Source organism: Bos grunniens, chromosome X (genome assembly GCF_055505025.1).
Source record: "Bos grunniens cultivar Pamir isolate PY7600 chromosome X, Bosgru_T2T1.0, whole genome shotgun sequence".
NCBI lineage: Eukaryota > Metazoa > Chordata > Mammalia > Artiodactyla > Bovidae > Bos > Bos grunniens.
In genome coordinates, this window is record NC_141194.1 from 106380471 (window position 1) to 106393115 (window position 12645).

A 12645-nucleotide genomic window follows, 5' to 3' on the forward strand; every position below is an offset into this window, starting at 1 on the left:
ACCTGCGCTCAAGGCCCAGTGGCCTTGATTGACTGGGGTGGAGCTGGTGACTGGTGACCCACTGCCTATGTCTGCAGGACCCTGGCTACAGGCATCTGGCACATGGTCCCTCTGTACCAGTGTGTGTCTTTGTACTTCTAGTGGGCTCAGGGGGCTTCACTCAGAGGTGGGATGCACATGGAGCAAACGCCATTCCTTACCTGCTTTGTCACAGGAGTGGCCTAAGGGGAGATCCAGGTCAGTGCAAGGTGAATTGTAAGCAGATGTTGTGAGGACTGCAGGGGTCACCTGCCATGTATGGGGCTCAGGATGGTGGCAAGGGGAGGCAGCTGGGTAGCCATGTGCCAGTTTGGATACAGAGCTGGGATCTCTGAAGACATCTGTCCTTCGACAGTGCTTTCCCTTGGGGTGAGGACCCCAGCCCCCTCTCAGCTTCCTCTGCCGTGATGGCCCTTAGGGTGCCCAGGCCCTCCTACTTGGGAGCCCTCCACCTCAGCTGTGACACCTAGCTGTCATGGTGGCCTGGGACCCTCAGCACCTCACCATGGGGGCTGAACACCCCCCCCCCTCAAGGATGGCCCTGAAGCACTCTCCCAAGCCAGGGTGGCTGGTCTCTGCCCTCCAACTCCCTTCCTGCTCAAGCAGGGCTGTCCCCACACCCCGGTACACCTGCGCCCGCGCACATATTCCCGAAAGCCTTCAGGGCACAGCCACCCAAAGGAAATTGTCTCACACAAGACTGGGGGCCCCAACGTGCTGGCTTTGGGGAAAAGACCTCAGAAGAGGGGCCTCCAAAAGGAATTCCAGGAGAGAGGGTATGGGCTCCCACCCGCCGAGGGCTGGTTCTCGTCAGTGCCAGAGCAGGGACGGGTTGAGCGAGGGACCACCAGAAGGCAGGCTCAGAAGAGAGAGCAGGCTTCATACAACGGTTAGTGCTGCCTTACCTTTCTTATCCTTCTTCTCTTCCTCCTCTCCACCAGCTCCAAGCAAGGTAAAGATGATGCCCGTCTGGGAATTCACACCCACAGCCGTCACCACCATTCTTCCAGAACCTTCCATGACATGAGTGCCTGGCACAGCAACACAGAGGCTGAGACAGACATCTGTACCATGGGCTGGGAGGCACGCTCAGCACCTCCAGGTCTTGTCCCAGGCGTCCCAGGACCAGGAGCCCTGCTTCCCCTGGGGCTCACCTGACAGCAGCATGGGGTCCTTGTCTGTCGACTTGCGCACATGGTCCGACTCGCCCGTCAGGGAGCTCTCATCGATCTTGAGGTCGTTGCCCTGGATGAGCACGCCATCGGCAGGCAGCAGGTCTCCTAAGGTCGGCCAGGCAGCCAGAACCACAGACCGTCTGTGCGTCTGAGCAGCCTTCCTCCCCACTGCCTCCCACCACTCCCAGAGGATGTCCCCTTGGGCCTGGGTAGCCACCCATCCCCAGTCCTGTCGTCCAGCTGCCAGGGAACCAGGCCCACAGAAGCACCCAGCTGGGTGTGCTGGAGGTGCTGCCCTGGGTGCACTCACCATACTTGACCTGGGCGATGTCTCCCACCACGAGCGTGGCCACGGGCACCTGGAGGAGCTGCCCATTCCGGATGACGGTGAACTTCTGCTCCTGCTCTATGCGACTCTGCAGGCCTCGGAACTGCTTCTCTTTGCTCCAGTCGTTGAAGGCCGTGACCAGGACCACGCAGATGACAGACAGCAGGATGGCGGCCCCCTCGATCCAGCCCGCCTCGGCTTCCCCTTCGTCTTCGGCCCCAGCCGACACATTCCCACAGGCTGCGCCCGCCCAAGGACAGAAGGGAAGGACGGAGGCGACAGATGAATTCCTTCACTGGCTCCTTCCTGGTGCCGGTACCTCCTAGGACCCTCCCCTCCTCCGGCCCCTCGGTGGTGCAGCCCTCGGCCCCGCCGTGTGCCTCCACGCCCCGCCCCTCCGAGTCCGCCCCTCCCCATGCTCCGCCCCCTCAACACCCCGCCCCCGGCGCCCCTCCCCTCCACGCCCCACCCCTCACCTTCGCTCTCCTCCCCGGGCGGTGCATAGAATGAGAGGCCCAGGGACACGATGGCAGCCACCTCCAGGATGATGAGGGTCACATCCTGCAGGGCCTCCCACACCAGCTGTAGAAAGGTCTTGGGCTGCTTGGGGGGGATGAAGTTCTGCCCGTAGATCTGCCTGCGCTTCTCCAGGTCGTTGGCATTGTCAGCCAGGCCTGTGTAGTGCGGGGATGCAGAGCAGAGGCACAGACGGAGACGATGGCAAAGACCAGCCCCGCACCGCCCCCCCCGCCCCCCCCCCGCCCCGGTCCCTTCTCCACATCCGCCCATCTCCCCTTCTAGACTGAAAGCTCCCAGGAAGCAGAACCGCACTGGCCCAGCGCCTGGAGCCCTTCTGCAAAGCCTGGGGGGCACATAGGGGGCGCAGGCAGCATCTCCAGCTGTCTGGATGGCACAGGTGTGCGAGCACGTGATAGCGCAGAGATCCTAGCATGAGGAAGGGCTGGACCACCCTCCCATACGTCTGGGTGGGGCCAGGAGCTCACACCCCCCTCTGCATCCTCACAAGCTGCTGTGTGTGGGGTGGCAGGGAGGGAATGCAGGGTGCAAAATCCACACCCACAAAGGGGTGGCCCCAGGCACTCATTTCAGAATCTGTGGCCTGACTTCTCATTCTTGGGACAACCCACTTCCTACCCAGGTCAGCATCAAGGCCTTTGGATCTCTGCTTTCACAGGGTGAGTCTCCTCAGGCTCATTCCTGAAGGCAGCGAAAGCTTCCACATGGGACTGGCATTCAGGCCACTGCCTCCCAAGGCCAAACATACGCTTGGCCATCTACCCCAGCGGCAGACACAGTGCCCTGGTCCCACCTCGGCTCTTGGGCTTCGGCTTCCTTCCAGGCCGTTCCACAGGACCCCTCCGCCCCAAAGCTTTCTGGCTTTTCGGCGCCCCCAAGTGCCTGGCCCCACACTGACACCTCATGGACTCCGTGGCTTGCAGTTGCCAGCCCTAAGGAGCTACAACTCCCATGGCCTCCAGTGCGGAGGGGCGGCAGTTGGGGTGGGGCAACCAGAAGGGCTGGGATCCCAGCCCGTGGGGTGCTCCTTGTTGGCTTGAAAAGCCACCCAAGACATGGTTCCAGATGACTTGAGAAGATGAACGTGCTGAGGGTGGTATAGAGGAGTCTGAAAGAAGGAGGGTGGGCATGTGCTGGGTAGGGAAAGCTGGTTTCCGGGAAGGGGATGATGGAGCCCGTCGGGGTGGAAGGGCCGACAGGAACACGCCCTCTGAGCTAGGCTGAGGCCACACACTGTCTCCCCCCAGCAGCAGCCACAGCTGCCTCTGCCCTCCTCCGCTGGCCTCACTGTGCTTGGGCCTGGCCGCGGGTCAAGTTTTTGGAGGCTGTGGTCTCCCACTAGGAGAAACTGAGAACCTCAGCTCCTAAGGGCCCGGGGACCCAGCTGAGGGCTTGTGTCCCACTCCCCTGACCTACAGAAGATATGAAAAGTGGGCTTACTACTCAGAAGGTTCTTGGACTCTGAATCTCCCAGACACCCAGGGTCTCCACTACCCCCACTCTGGGAAAGGGCACGGACTTGGAGCCACCAAGAACCACAGAGGCCCCACCCACTGTCTAGAGAGCCCCTGGGCCCCTGTCACGCCTCAAGAATCTGCATGCTGCCTGCCCAGCCCCATCTGACCAGCCGGGCACTCAGGGCCCCTTCCCCAGGAGTTTCCTCTTTCCCTCCCTTGGCCTGTCCATTGGCCTTGGTTTGCCCTTGATGCTGCCACAATGCCTCTCTCTCCCTTGCCCTAGAGCAGCCTGAGGCCTTGGCCTTCCTGTTGGCGCCGGGGTCCGGAGAAGTGCTCACGGGGGCAACCCAAGACAGCCAGCAGCAGCCCCTCCAGTTCCGAGCACACACTGGTCCTGCCCTGGTCCAAGCTGCAGGGGCAGCAGCCGGCGGTTGGCATGGACACAGATGGGCACCCTGCCCGGACCAGAGGCCAGATGCCATCAGAATTGGATTAGGACCACATCGCGCGGCTCTCCGCTCATCTGCCTCTCCTTTCCATGAGTGTCAGTGGAGGCCAGCGAGGGGAAGGGCCGCTCACCCTAGCCTGGCCTAGGCTCCCAGCTTCTGGAATTTTCTTGGATGCACTTACTGCTGGGAGGAAACCCAAAGTCCCCTCCTCCAATATAGCATGCACCTGCTTGGCCTGTTGCCTCCTCCCAACCTTGCCAGGGGGTGTGTGGGGGCCCTGAGGCTCAGCTAAGCTGCTCTCCAACCGCCCCCCCCCCCACTCAAATCCTTGAGCTCAGGTCACTGTGTCTGAATGACAGTGGGAGCATCTAGGTGGGCCGGGACCCGAGCCTTCTTCTGGATGCAGAGCGGGCCGGCTGGCTCCCTCTGCCATGGCTGGGCCACCCACCTGGGCACCTGCTCTTCTCTAGGCCTGCTCCTCCACCGGGTGAGCACCAGAGCCGCTGTGGCAGAATCGGGCATGTTCCCAGGGGCCTTGACATTTTAAATATTTAACAAGGCCTGACAGGCAGAGGAAGGAGCTGCCAGCTGAAGCCCATCTGCTTCCTTTTATCTGGGAGAGGCCAGAGCCCTGGTGGCTAAATGGCCCTCTACCCTGGGCCTCCCTCCACCCAGCCCCAAGTTGGGGGTGGGGGGACAGGCTAGGAGGAGGGGAGGATAGAGATCCTCTGGCCCCGAGCCAAGCCATCTGCCCATGATTGATTGCACACCTGCACCAGGCTGGGGCCCTTGAGAGCACAAAGCAGGAGGGACGCAGGCAGGTCCTCGGTACTCCTGACCTGGCCAGGTGGGTGTGCTCTCACCCAGCCTCAGGCCCACCTCCTCTGCGGGGAGCAGGGGCGCATCTTTACCCCCTGTTGCAGCCCTGGTGTCATCTGCACACAGATGGAGCCAGGGAGCAGGAGACAAGGGTGGCAGCCAGGGCACTGGTGGACAAAGGTGTGCCAGCTGAGACAGGGCCGACAGGATCCATCTGCGCTGGCTGGGGATCATCCTGGCACCGGCCTGGGGTAGCCCTAGTAGCCCTGCCAGGGAGGTGACAGCTAGGCCAGAAATGCTCCAGCTGGTGAAATCCGGGGCCAAGGCTGGCTGCCCCCCAGGGGGTCCTGGCCTCCCAGCAGACCCATAAGGCCTCCACGCCCAGAACCTTCTGGAGGACACAGAAGGGGGACAGCACGTGGGGAACACTTGGTCAAGGGCCGCTGCCCCTGAAACCTTGCTGAGGTTTCAGTTTAGGGCCCATCCTGCCAGCATGTGCCATTCGGTGCCAGCTTCCTCCCTTACTCAGCTTGGGTACTTCATTGCTATTTCATCCAGAGAAGAGATGCGAGTGGGAACCACTGGTGATGGAGGCAGGGGGCAGCGGGGCAGATTGCCCCATGCAGAGCATCTCCCACTCTAGGGGAAAATGGTTGCCCAGGGAGGGCACAAGGGCACAATAGTGGTCATGGTTTAGTGAAGAGTGCCTCTGGGAAGCGACTGCAAGCCCTGTCTGCCCTGGGGCTATGGAGCCTCTTCAGGGAGGAGTGTGGGGAGGTAATGGCTCTGCACCGCTGGCATACCCGCCCTGCTGGCAGACTTACCCTCGGTGGGTGAGGTCTTCAGCCTCCTGCAAAGCCCGCTCACGTCCCCATAGGCCTCCTGGACTTTCTGCAGTGCCTCGGCCCCCCGGAGCTCCATGAGGGAGCGCAGCTCGGCCAGCGTGCACCCGAAGCCGCCTGCATGTGGGGCCTCCCGCTGCTGCTGGGGTTTGGGGTGGAACTCGATGGAACTGTTGGCCACGTCGCCCATCCTGCCTGTGGCACGGGGGCGGGGGTGTTCTCGCAGGTGCAGCCTCCGCCGGGGGCAGGCGGCCCCCCGAGGTCCCAGCACCGGGGTGAGGTGTAGCCAGGGGGGCCAAGTGCAGACACCTGGGGAGGAGGTGAGAAGCACAATTGAGACGAAACCAAGGTCCCCTCTCTGGAACGTTCTCTGCAAATGTGCACTCAGGTCGAGCCACGACTCACTGGGTGCAAAATTCCCCCGCCCCCCTACCACCACCCCCAGGCCAGGCCAGGCCCTCATGCCTACCAGGCCTGCCTGCCAGGTTACCCCTCAGTCCTGCCCACCACAAGCACACAAGCTGGCAGGGCTTGCCACTGGGGGCAGGAGGAAGAATGAGAGCCTCCCAGTGGGGACCTGCAGCTGCCAGCACTAGGCAACCTGGGACATGGGGGCTCTCGCTGTCCCCCAAGTTCACCTGGGCCCCCACACTGGAGCAGGCGTGACATGTTGGGATGGAACGAACAGTGGGTGGTCCTGCCCCGGCGTAGACGCTCCATCATACTCCCTCGCTTGCCTGATTTAAGACTCCTCCCTGACGGCAGTGGGCAGTGGTCTTCCGGCGGGGCCCCTGCGGCTCAAGGTTTCAGGCCCGCGGGGGTCCAGGGAACAGGGCAAGCCATGGACAGAGCCAGCTGGGCGCTAGGTCAGGGCTTAGTGCACAGGGTGTTTCTGCTGCCCTGGGGGCACCTGGGGTCCAGGGCTAGGAAGGGAGAGGGTGGGTTGGGCAGGGGAAAAGGAGGGGAGAGGGCCAGAGGGAAGGGGAAGGAGGCAGGGAGGGAGGGAGTGGAAGGGGAGAGCGGAGGAGAAAGCGGAAAACAGCCACAGGTCACGGGTGACTTCCCTGTCGCCCTGCCCCACAACACAGTGCCACCCCGTCTCCCACACCCTCCGGCCCTCCAGATGGCAAAGTGAGGAGCTGGGGTCTCCCCGAAATTAACAACAGCTGGCTAAGTCCCAGGCCATCCACCTTCCTCCTCCACGGAGCATCCTGAAACTTGCCCAAGGAACTCCGGTACCCCTGGCTGCCTCGTCCGCAGCCCTCACTGGGTCTGGTGGTGTGGGCCACAGGGGCCGCTGGGCTGTCTGGTCCTGGGTCTCGAGCTTCTCTAGCTAGTCTCTCCCCTCCTCTCATCCCAGCTGGTGGCCTGCGTGGAGTGGCAGCATCGCCAAGGCCACGCACTAAGCTCCCAGGACTGAACGAGTCTCAGCGCATGTGGCCTTGGCCTTCACACCAGCGCAGATGCCTCCTGGCAACGTCGCTCAGTTGGGCTGGATCCCTCACCTTTGGGGAAGCTCCCAGCTCACAAGGATCCTCTTGGAAGCAGCTCTTGGCTACCCACCCAGGTTTCTGATCTAGATCTGCCCATGGAAACACAATGGCCGAGAGGTGTGTGGCCTCTGATCTCAGGAGAGCCGTGGCTGCTCTCAGAGGCCGGCCAATGCCAGGAGCAGGGATGTGCCCCAGTACTCAGGGGCTGAGACCAAGGTCTCTGGGAAACAAGGTTCATTTCCTTCATTGCTCACTGGCCCAAGGGGGCTCAGAACACAGAGGGGCTCTCAGTTCCTCTAAACACTGAGGCGGTCCCTGCCTCGGAGGTGTAGTCTGAAAGGCATCTCAGCCAATGGCCATCTAAAGTGAGCCAGGTTGTCAAAGTTTGGGCACTTAAGTGTTAACACTCTAGACAGTTTCTGCATGAAGCAGCCTTCCTTGCCAGAAGACGTGGGAACAAGATGGCAGACTCGCAAATGCATGGTCCTCTCCGGCTCCCACGCATCTCCCCACTGCCTGTCCCTCCTGTTCGCCATCTGACCGATCTTTCCTGAGCACCTACTCTGTGTCCGTGCTGGCCATCCCTGCTGGCTACGGAGGGGTGGGCAGGACTGAACAGGTCCTTGCACTCTCTGGCCAGGAGGTGGGTACCTAGAGGGTCCTGCTGCTGAGACACATGGCCATAACAGCTTCAGAGTGCTGGGGTGGGGGCACAGTTTCAGCTGGGGGCTGGGATGGAGGAGTGAGCCATTCTTTCTGGAGGGAAGAGTGTTCTGAGACCAGGAAGGAGGCAGGTAACAGGACAGGGTCCCAGACAGGAAACCGGGCTTGCTGATCCCATGCCACCGAGAGTGGCAGAGGCCACCACCAAGCAGAGGGCTGCTGACTGATGACGGACAATAGGGGAGGGAGGCGGGAGATGAGGGCTGGGGCTGCAGGAGAAGGGGGAGTGGGGACCCCAGGGTGCGCCTGGAGCTCAGGGGACTTGAAGTAAGCGAGGATTCCAGGCATTAGTCTGAGGCCAGGTGGGCTCTTTCTGGGATGCTCTGTGAAGGCGCCACCCACCCAAGCAGGCACGGCAGGAATCCCCCTCCTATTTGTCACTTGGCCAGGTGAAGGGGCAGAGACACAGGGACATCTGGGTCTCCTGCTTCTGACTGCAGGCTCTTTATGGAAGCGCCAGAGGCCGAAATGGCAGCTTCTGACTGTCAGTCACACTCCTGAGTCCTCTGCAGATGCCCCGAACTGTCACCCCACCCCCCCAGCTTCCTTCTCCACCTTTGCTTAGGTGCTGCCTGTGCTGGGATACCTGTCCGCCCTGCTTTCTCTGCCTTGAGCTCTGTGCCCCTGCCTCGACACTCCCAGTAGGGAGCACCCTGGATGAAACTGGCCAGGTTGGGCTCAGTCACCCCAGCCCCTTTGACTGTTGGTTGCTGGAGGGGAGAGGGGGGTCTTGTCCATCTATGGAGGCCCTGGCTTCGGCTTTGATCAGCCCTGGGCCCATGGACAGGGCACCGACACCCTCAGGAGTCTGATCCCAGGGCTCAGACAGGCAGCTTGATCAACCTGGGGGTACTATGAGTTCGGGAGGCTGGGGGGCATCTGGCAAATATGTGAGTCACTTGTCCCTGAGCAGAGTCCCCAGCTCCGGCCGGCACTCACCCTGGGCTGTGATGCCCTTGGCAGGCAGGCCACTGGCCTGCATTCCAAGATCTTGTGAGTTCGACCCCGGGGTCCCAAGGACAAGCTGGGTGCCTTTGTGGCCCCCCACTGAGCCACCTCCCCAGTGCTTTGTTCTAAAAGGGAAGCCAGGTGAACAATCTGTTCCTTTTATCCTTTTGGCCTCTACACTCACTCAGACAAGACTCGGTTGGAAGGCACCCAGGCCCACCCACATGAGTCAGGTGGGCTCATCCAGGCAAAGGTTGCACCCTTCTAGGGCACAGCACCCTCCCTCCTGGCCCTGACAACCAGGGCTCACCCAAGGGTGCCTTCATCCTCCTCCATTAAGCAACAGCGGTTGCCCAGATCCAGCCACACCGGGGCTCTGAGCTGCTCCTTACATTGCTGTGGCCTTACTGGCTCCAAAGTGACTCCTGGTAAGGGGAACAGGCTGAGAGTTGAGGCCTGGCCTTCTTTGAGGGCACAGAGCTCTCCTAGCCCCTCGCTGCGGTCCCTTGGCTGGATTTGCCATTGCTCCACGCTGCGGCCTGGCCTCCTGCCTGCAGCTGTGGCCCACTCCTTGGCCCTCAGCGCCTGCCAGGCAGGCCCCAGGGATCTCCCTGTCTACCACCCTATAGGTCTCCCTCCAGCTGGGTGACTGGTCACTACATGGCCTGGTTCAGGAGTTGTCAGTCTGTGCCTCCAAGCTGCACTGCCCAGAAAGCATGCCCCAGCATCAGTCCTCCTAGACCTCCCTTTTGCACATTTCTTTAAAGGCCCCCTCAGCTCCTGTCCTGTGCTGGTTGGTCAGCTCCATCCCGTAGCCCGGTCAGCACATGGTCCTGTCCCCCTCTCCCCCGATGGCCTCTGATAAACCTGAGTGGCAATTCACATGGATGGTTCTCCACACAGTCCCGCCTAAACCAACTGCCACTGAGTTTAGAATCCCACGGCCAAATCTTTATTTCACTCTGTTTGCCAGGGCGCCGACCTGAGTGGGTCTGTCCTATGCTTGGGTCATCATCTCTTTGAGACACGTGGTTATTGAGTGGGTGGGGAGCCCACTTTGTGGGCTGTGGCTGGGGACAGGGACCTAGACGAGTGAGTGAGTGGAGGCCTGGGTGGTCTGAGAGAAGCCAGGGGCCTCGAGAGGTGGGATGCAGGGATGATAAGTTGACCCTCCCACGTTGGAGAGTGTGCTCTTAAGAACGTTCCTCTTCATCAACTCCACAGGCTACCAGGTATAGGAGTCATCAGTAAGATCAATACCAAACAGCATATCCTTTGGTTTCCCTATAAGCCTGGGAGATGGCCTCCCTCCGCCTGAAAAAAAGGACAGCAGTCATCCCGAAATGGCCAAGAGCAGAAGTGATCAGGCCTATCAGGGCTGCAGGCCTGACAGAGACTTCCTGGCCTGGGCTGGCTGCCTAGAACGGTTTGTAGGCACTGAAAGGGCAGGGAACATACCATTTCTGTACACTTCCATCTCTCAAACTTTAATTGGCTTAGTTGAATTGTAAACCTCCATGGAGAGGGGACTCAGACCTTCTGGCCTTTGCTCCATCCTGGCCCAAACTGGCTGGCACTGGTGGGGTGGCAGGAGCTGACCTGCTGGGGGCTTCCTGACCTACCTCCCTTGGTTGTGTGACTTTCAACAGGCTGCTACCTGGGGGGGTGGGGGGGTCGCGTGGGGCACAGCTGGAGATTGCTCAAGTTCACTCTTGGATTTTCCGATGTCTCTTGCCCCTGGGCCCTGTGACTCATGCCCACTCAACCAGAAACCCAGGAGTCTTCTCCGCCTTGTGCTGGCCCTCCCTGGCCACCACTGACCGGCTTTGGGAGCTGTCCCAGCACCTCTGACTTAATCTGCCTGGGTCCCCCACTTTGCCTCCTGTGAACCCCCTCCCCCTGGGGCCCTGGGCAGCTAGGAGCTTTCTGAATGAGATGGGGGTGCTGCCGTTCCCAAGCCCCGGCTCCAGAGGCTTCCCTCACTGCCTCCTCACAGACACCCCAGGAGGGCAAAGAGACGCCTTCACTCCATTTTGGAGAAGGCAAAACTGAGGCTCAGACCTCTAGGCCTTGCCTTCCATGTCCCCAGAGGGAGGGTCAGACCACCCCAGGCTGCCAGGAGAGATAGCCCTTCTGATTCCCCAACGTCTTCGTGGAGGAGACAAGGGGTGGGGGACATCTGCGCCCACAGGGCTGACCGGGCATCTGTGACTGGCACTGCCACCTCCCTGGGGTGGACTGATCGTGGCTGGTGGCACCAGCTAGAAGTCCCTGGGCCCTCCTGGCAGTAAGCTGGGGCTGAGAACACCCCCGCCAGGGAGCAGAACCCCCACGGTAGAGTCCCCAGTCCCATCTGAGTCCCATCCGAGGCAGAGTCCCAGGGCACCAGATGCCACCTGACACCCACCCTGCACGTGCCCTTCTGGCTGACCCAGCTGTGTGGTGACCAGGGGGCTGAGCACACAGACTCGCCGTGGGGATTTCTTGAAATAACAGTCCCCTCCTCTCCATACGTCCAGGCACCTGGAACCTGCAGATGAGCTTGGGGCCGGGAGCCCTTGGAGACTCAGGGGAGTGGGTGTCCTCCCCTTGTCCTGCCCAGGAGATCCCCGTGATCCCAGGTAGGTGGGCCGGGGGTCCCAGCACCCCCTCCCTCTTGACTTCACCCAAGCCACCCCTGCCCAGGCCCTCGCCTTCCTGCTGGCCCCACCCCCTCCCTTCTGCCCAACGCACCTTGGCGACCACGACCACCGGGGCAGGGGAAAGGAGGGATCCAAGGACCAGGCCTGGTTTCAGCCAGGGAGGGAGGGAGGGAGGCTGGGGGGGGGAAGGCGCTGAGGCAGAGAACAGCCTCATTAATATTTCAGAGGCGCCATCACTGCAGCTCCTGGGCCCTCACAGCTCCAACACTTTGCTAGTGGAGGGAGGAGGATGGGATAAAAGAAGGAACTAAAACAGAGAAAACAGATTTAAAGGGACAGCCCAGCTCCCCTCCCCCACCTCCATGCCTTCCCTCCCCCTTGTTCCTGGTACAATCTGTGCACCCGCCAAGTGGCTTTCCCAGGGAACAGCTTTGGGCAAAAACAATAACAGCAGAAAAGGGTCAATACTCTCCCTAAACTCATGCGCAGCACCCGCTCCTGTCTCCGCCTACGTGGGGCTGCCCCTTTCGTGCTGTGACCAGGACACCCAGGCTGCCCCAGGGACAGACTCAAAGGACCATGTGAGGTCAACCGAATCACAGATGCATGGACTCTGGACATTGGAGGTCCCTACTGAGCACAGTCCACTCCAGAAGGATTCTAGAATCCAGAGAAACACAAGTCTGGATTCCTAGAGGTGGCAGGGACTGGGCTCTCCCTGATTCAGCTCTTGCCCTCAGGTGGGTCTCAAAACTGTAGACGTACAATTACCACAGGATCCAGCAATCCTACTAGAAGGAAATCTCCCCAACAGAAGGGAAAGCAGGGCCTTGAAGTGATATTCGTCGCCCGTGTTCACAGCAGCCTTATTCGCAATAACTATAACATTTAAAACCACCCAAGACTCCATCAATGCATGCCTGGATATACAGAACGTGGCCCAGCCCCACAATGGAGTGTGATTCAGCCTTTAAGAGACACCCGCTACAACACGGCTGAACCGACAAGGCGTGATGGTCAGTGAGAGAAGCCAGACACAAGGACAGACCTCGTATGACTCCACTGGTATGAGGTGCCTAGAATCGTCAGACCCTAGACTGAGAGGAAGATGGGGAGGGGGCATAGGCTGGGGGAGGGGGAGTTAGAGTCTAATGGGGCAGATTTTCCACTGGGGAAGATGGACCGTTCTGGGG

The 12645-nt window shown here is 60.8% G+C and overlaps 1 protein-coding gene across 8 annotated transcripts in view; it reads right to left on the bottom strand.

The window, feature by feature from the left end:
• ATP2B3 (ATPase plasma membrane Ca2+ transporting 3) overlaps positions 1-12645 on the bottom strand; it is a 59485-nt gene that overhangs the window by 35226 nt on the left and 11614 nt on the right. For 6 of the 8 annotated variants that reach the window (XM_086389605.1, XM_086389603.1, XM_086389604.1 and 3 more), the window contains exons 1-6: positions 6285-6505; positions 5629-5955; positions 2019-2216; positions 1525-1782; positions 1194-1319; positions 945-1070 (exon numbers count right to left, since the gene is read on the bottom strand). In XM_086389605.1, coding sequence (XP_086245731.1) covers positions 945-1070; positions 1194-1319; positions 1525-1782; positions 2019-2216; positions 5629-5955; positions 6285-6369 — 1120 coding nt within the window. In that variant the 5' untranslated portion in view covers positions 6370-6505. Of the gene's footprint in view, positions 1-944; positions 1071-1193; positions 1320-1524; positions 1783-2018; positions 2217-5628; positions 5956-6284; positions 6506-12645 lie in introns of those variants that run through there. The other 2 variants (XM_086389609.1, XM_086389606.1) reach the window with 1 other exon arrangement.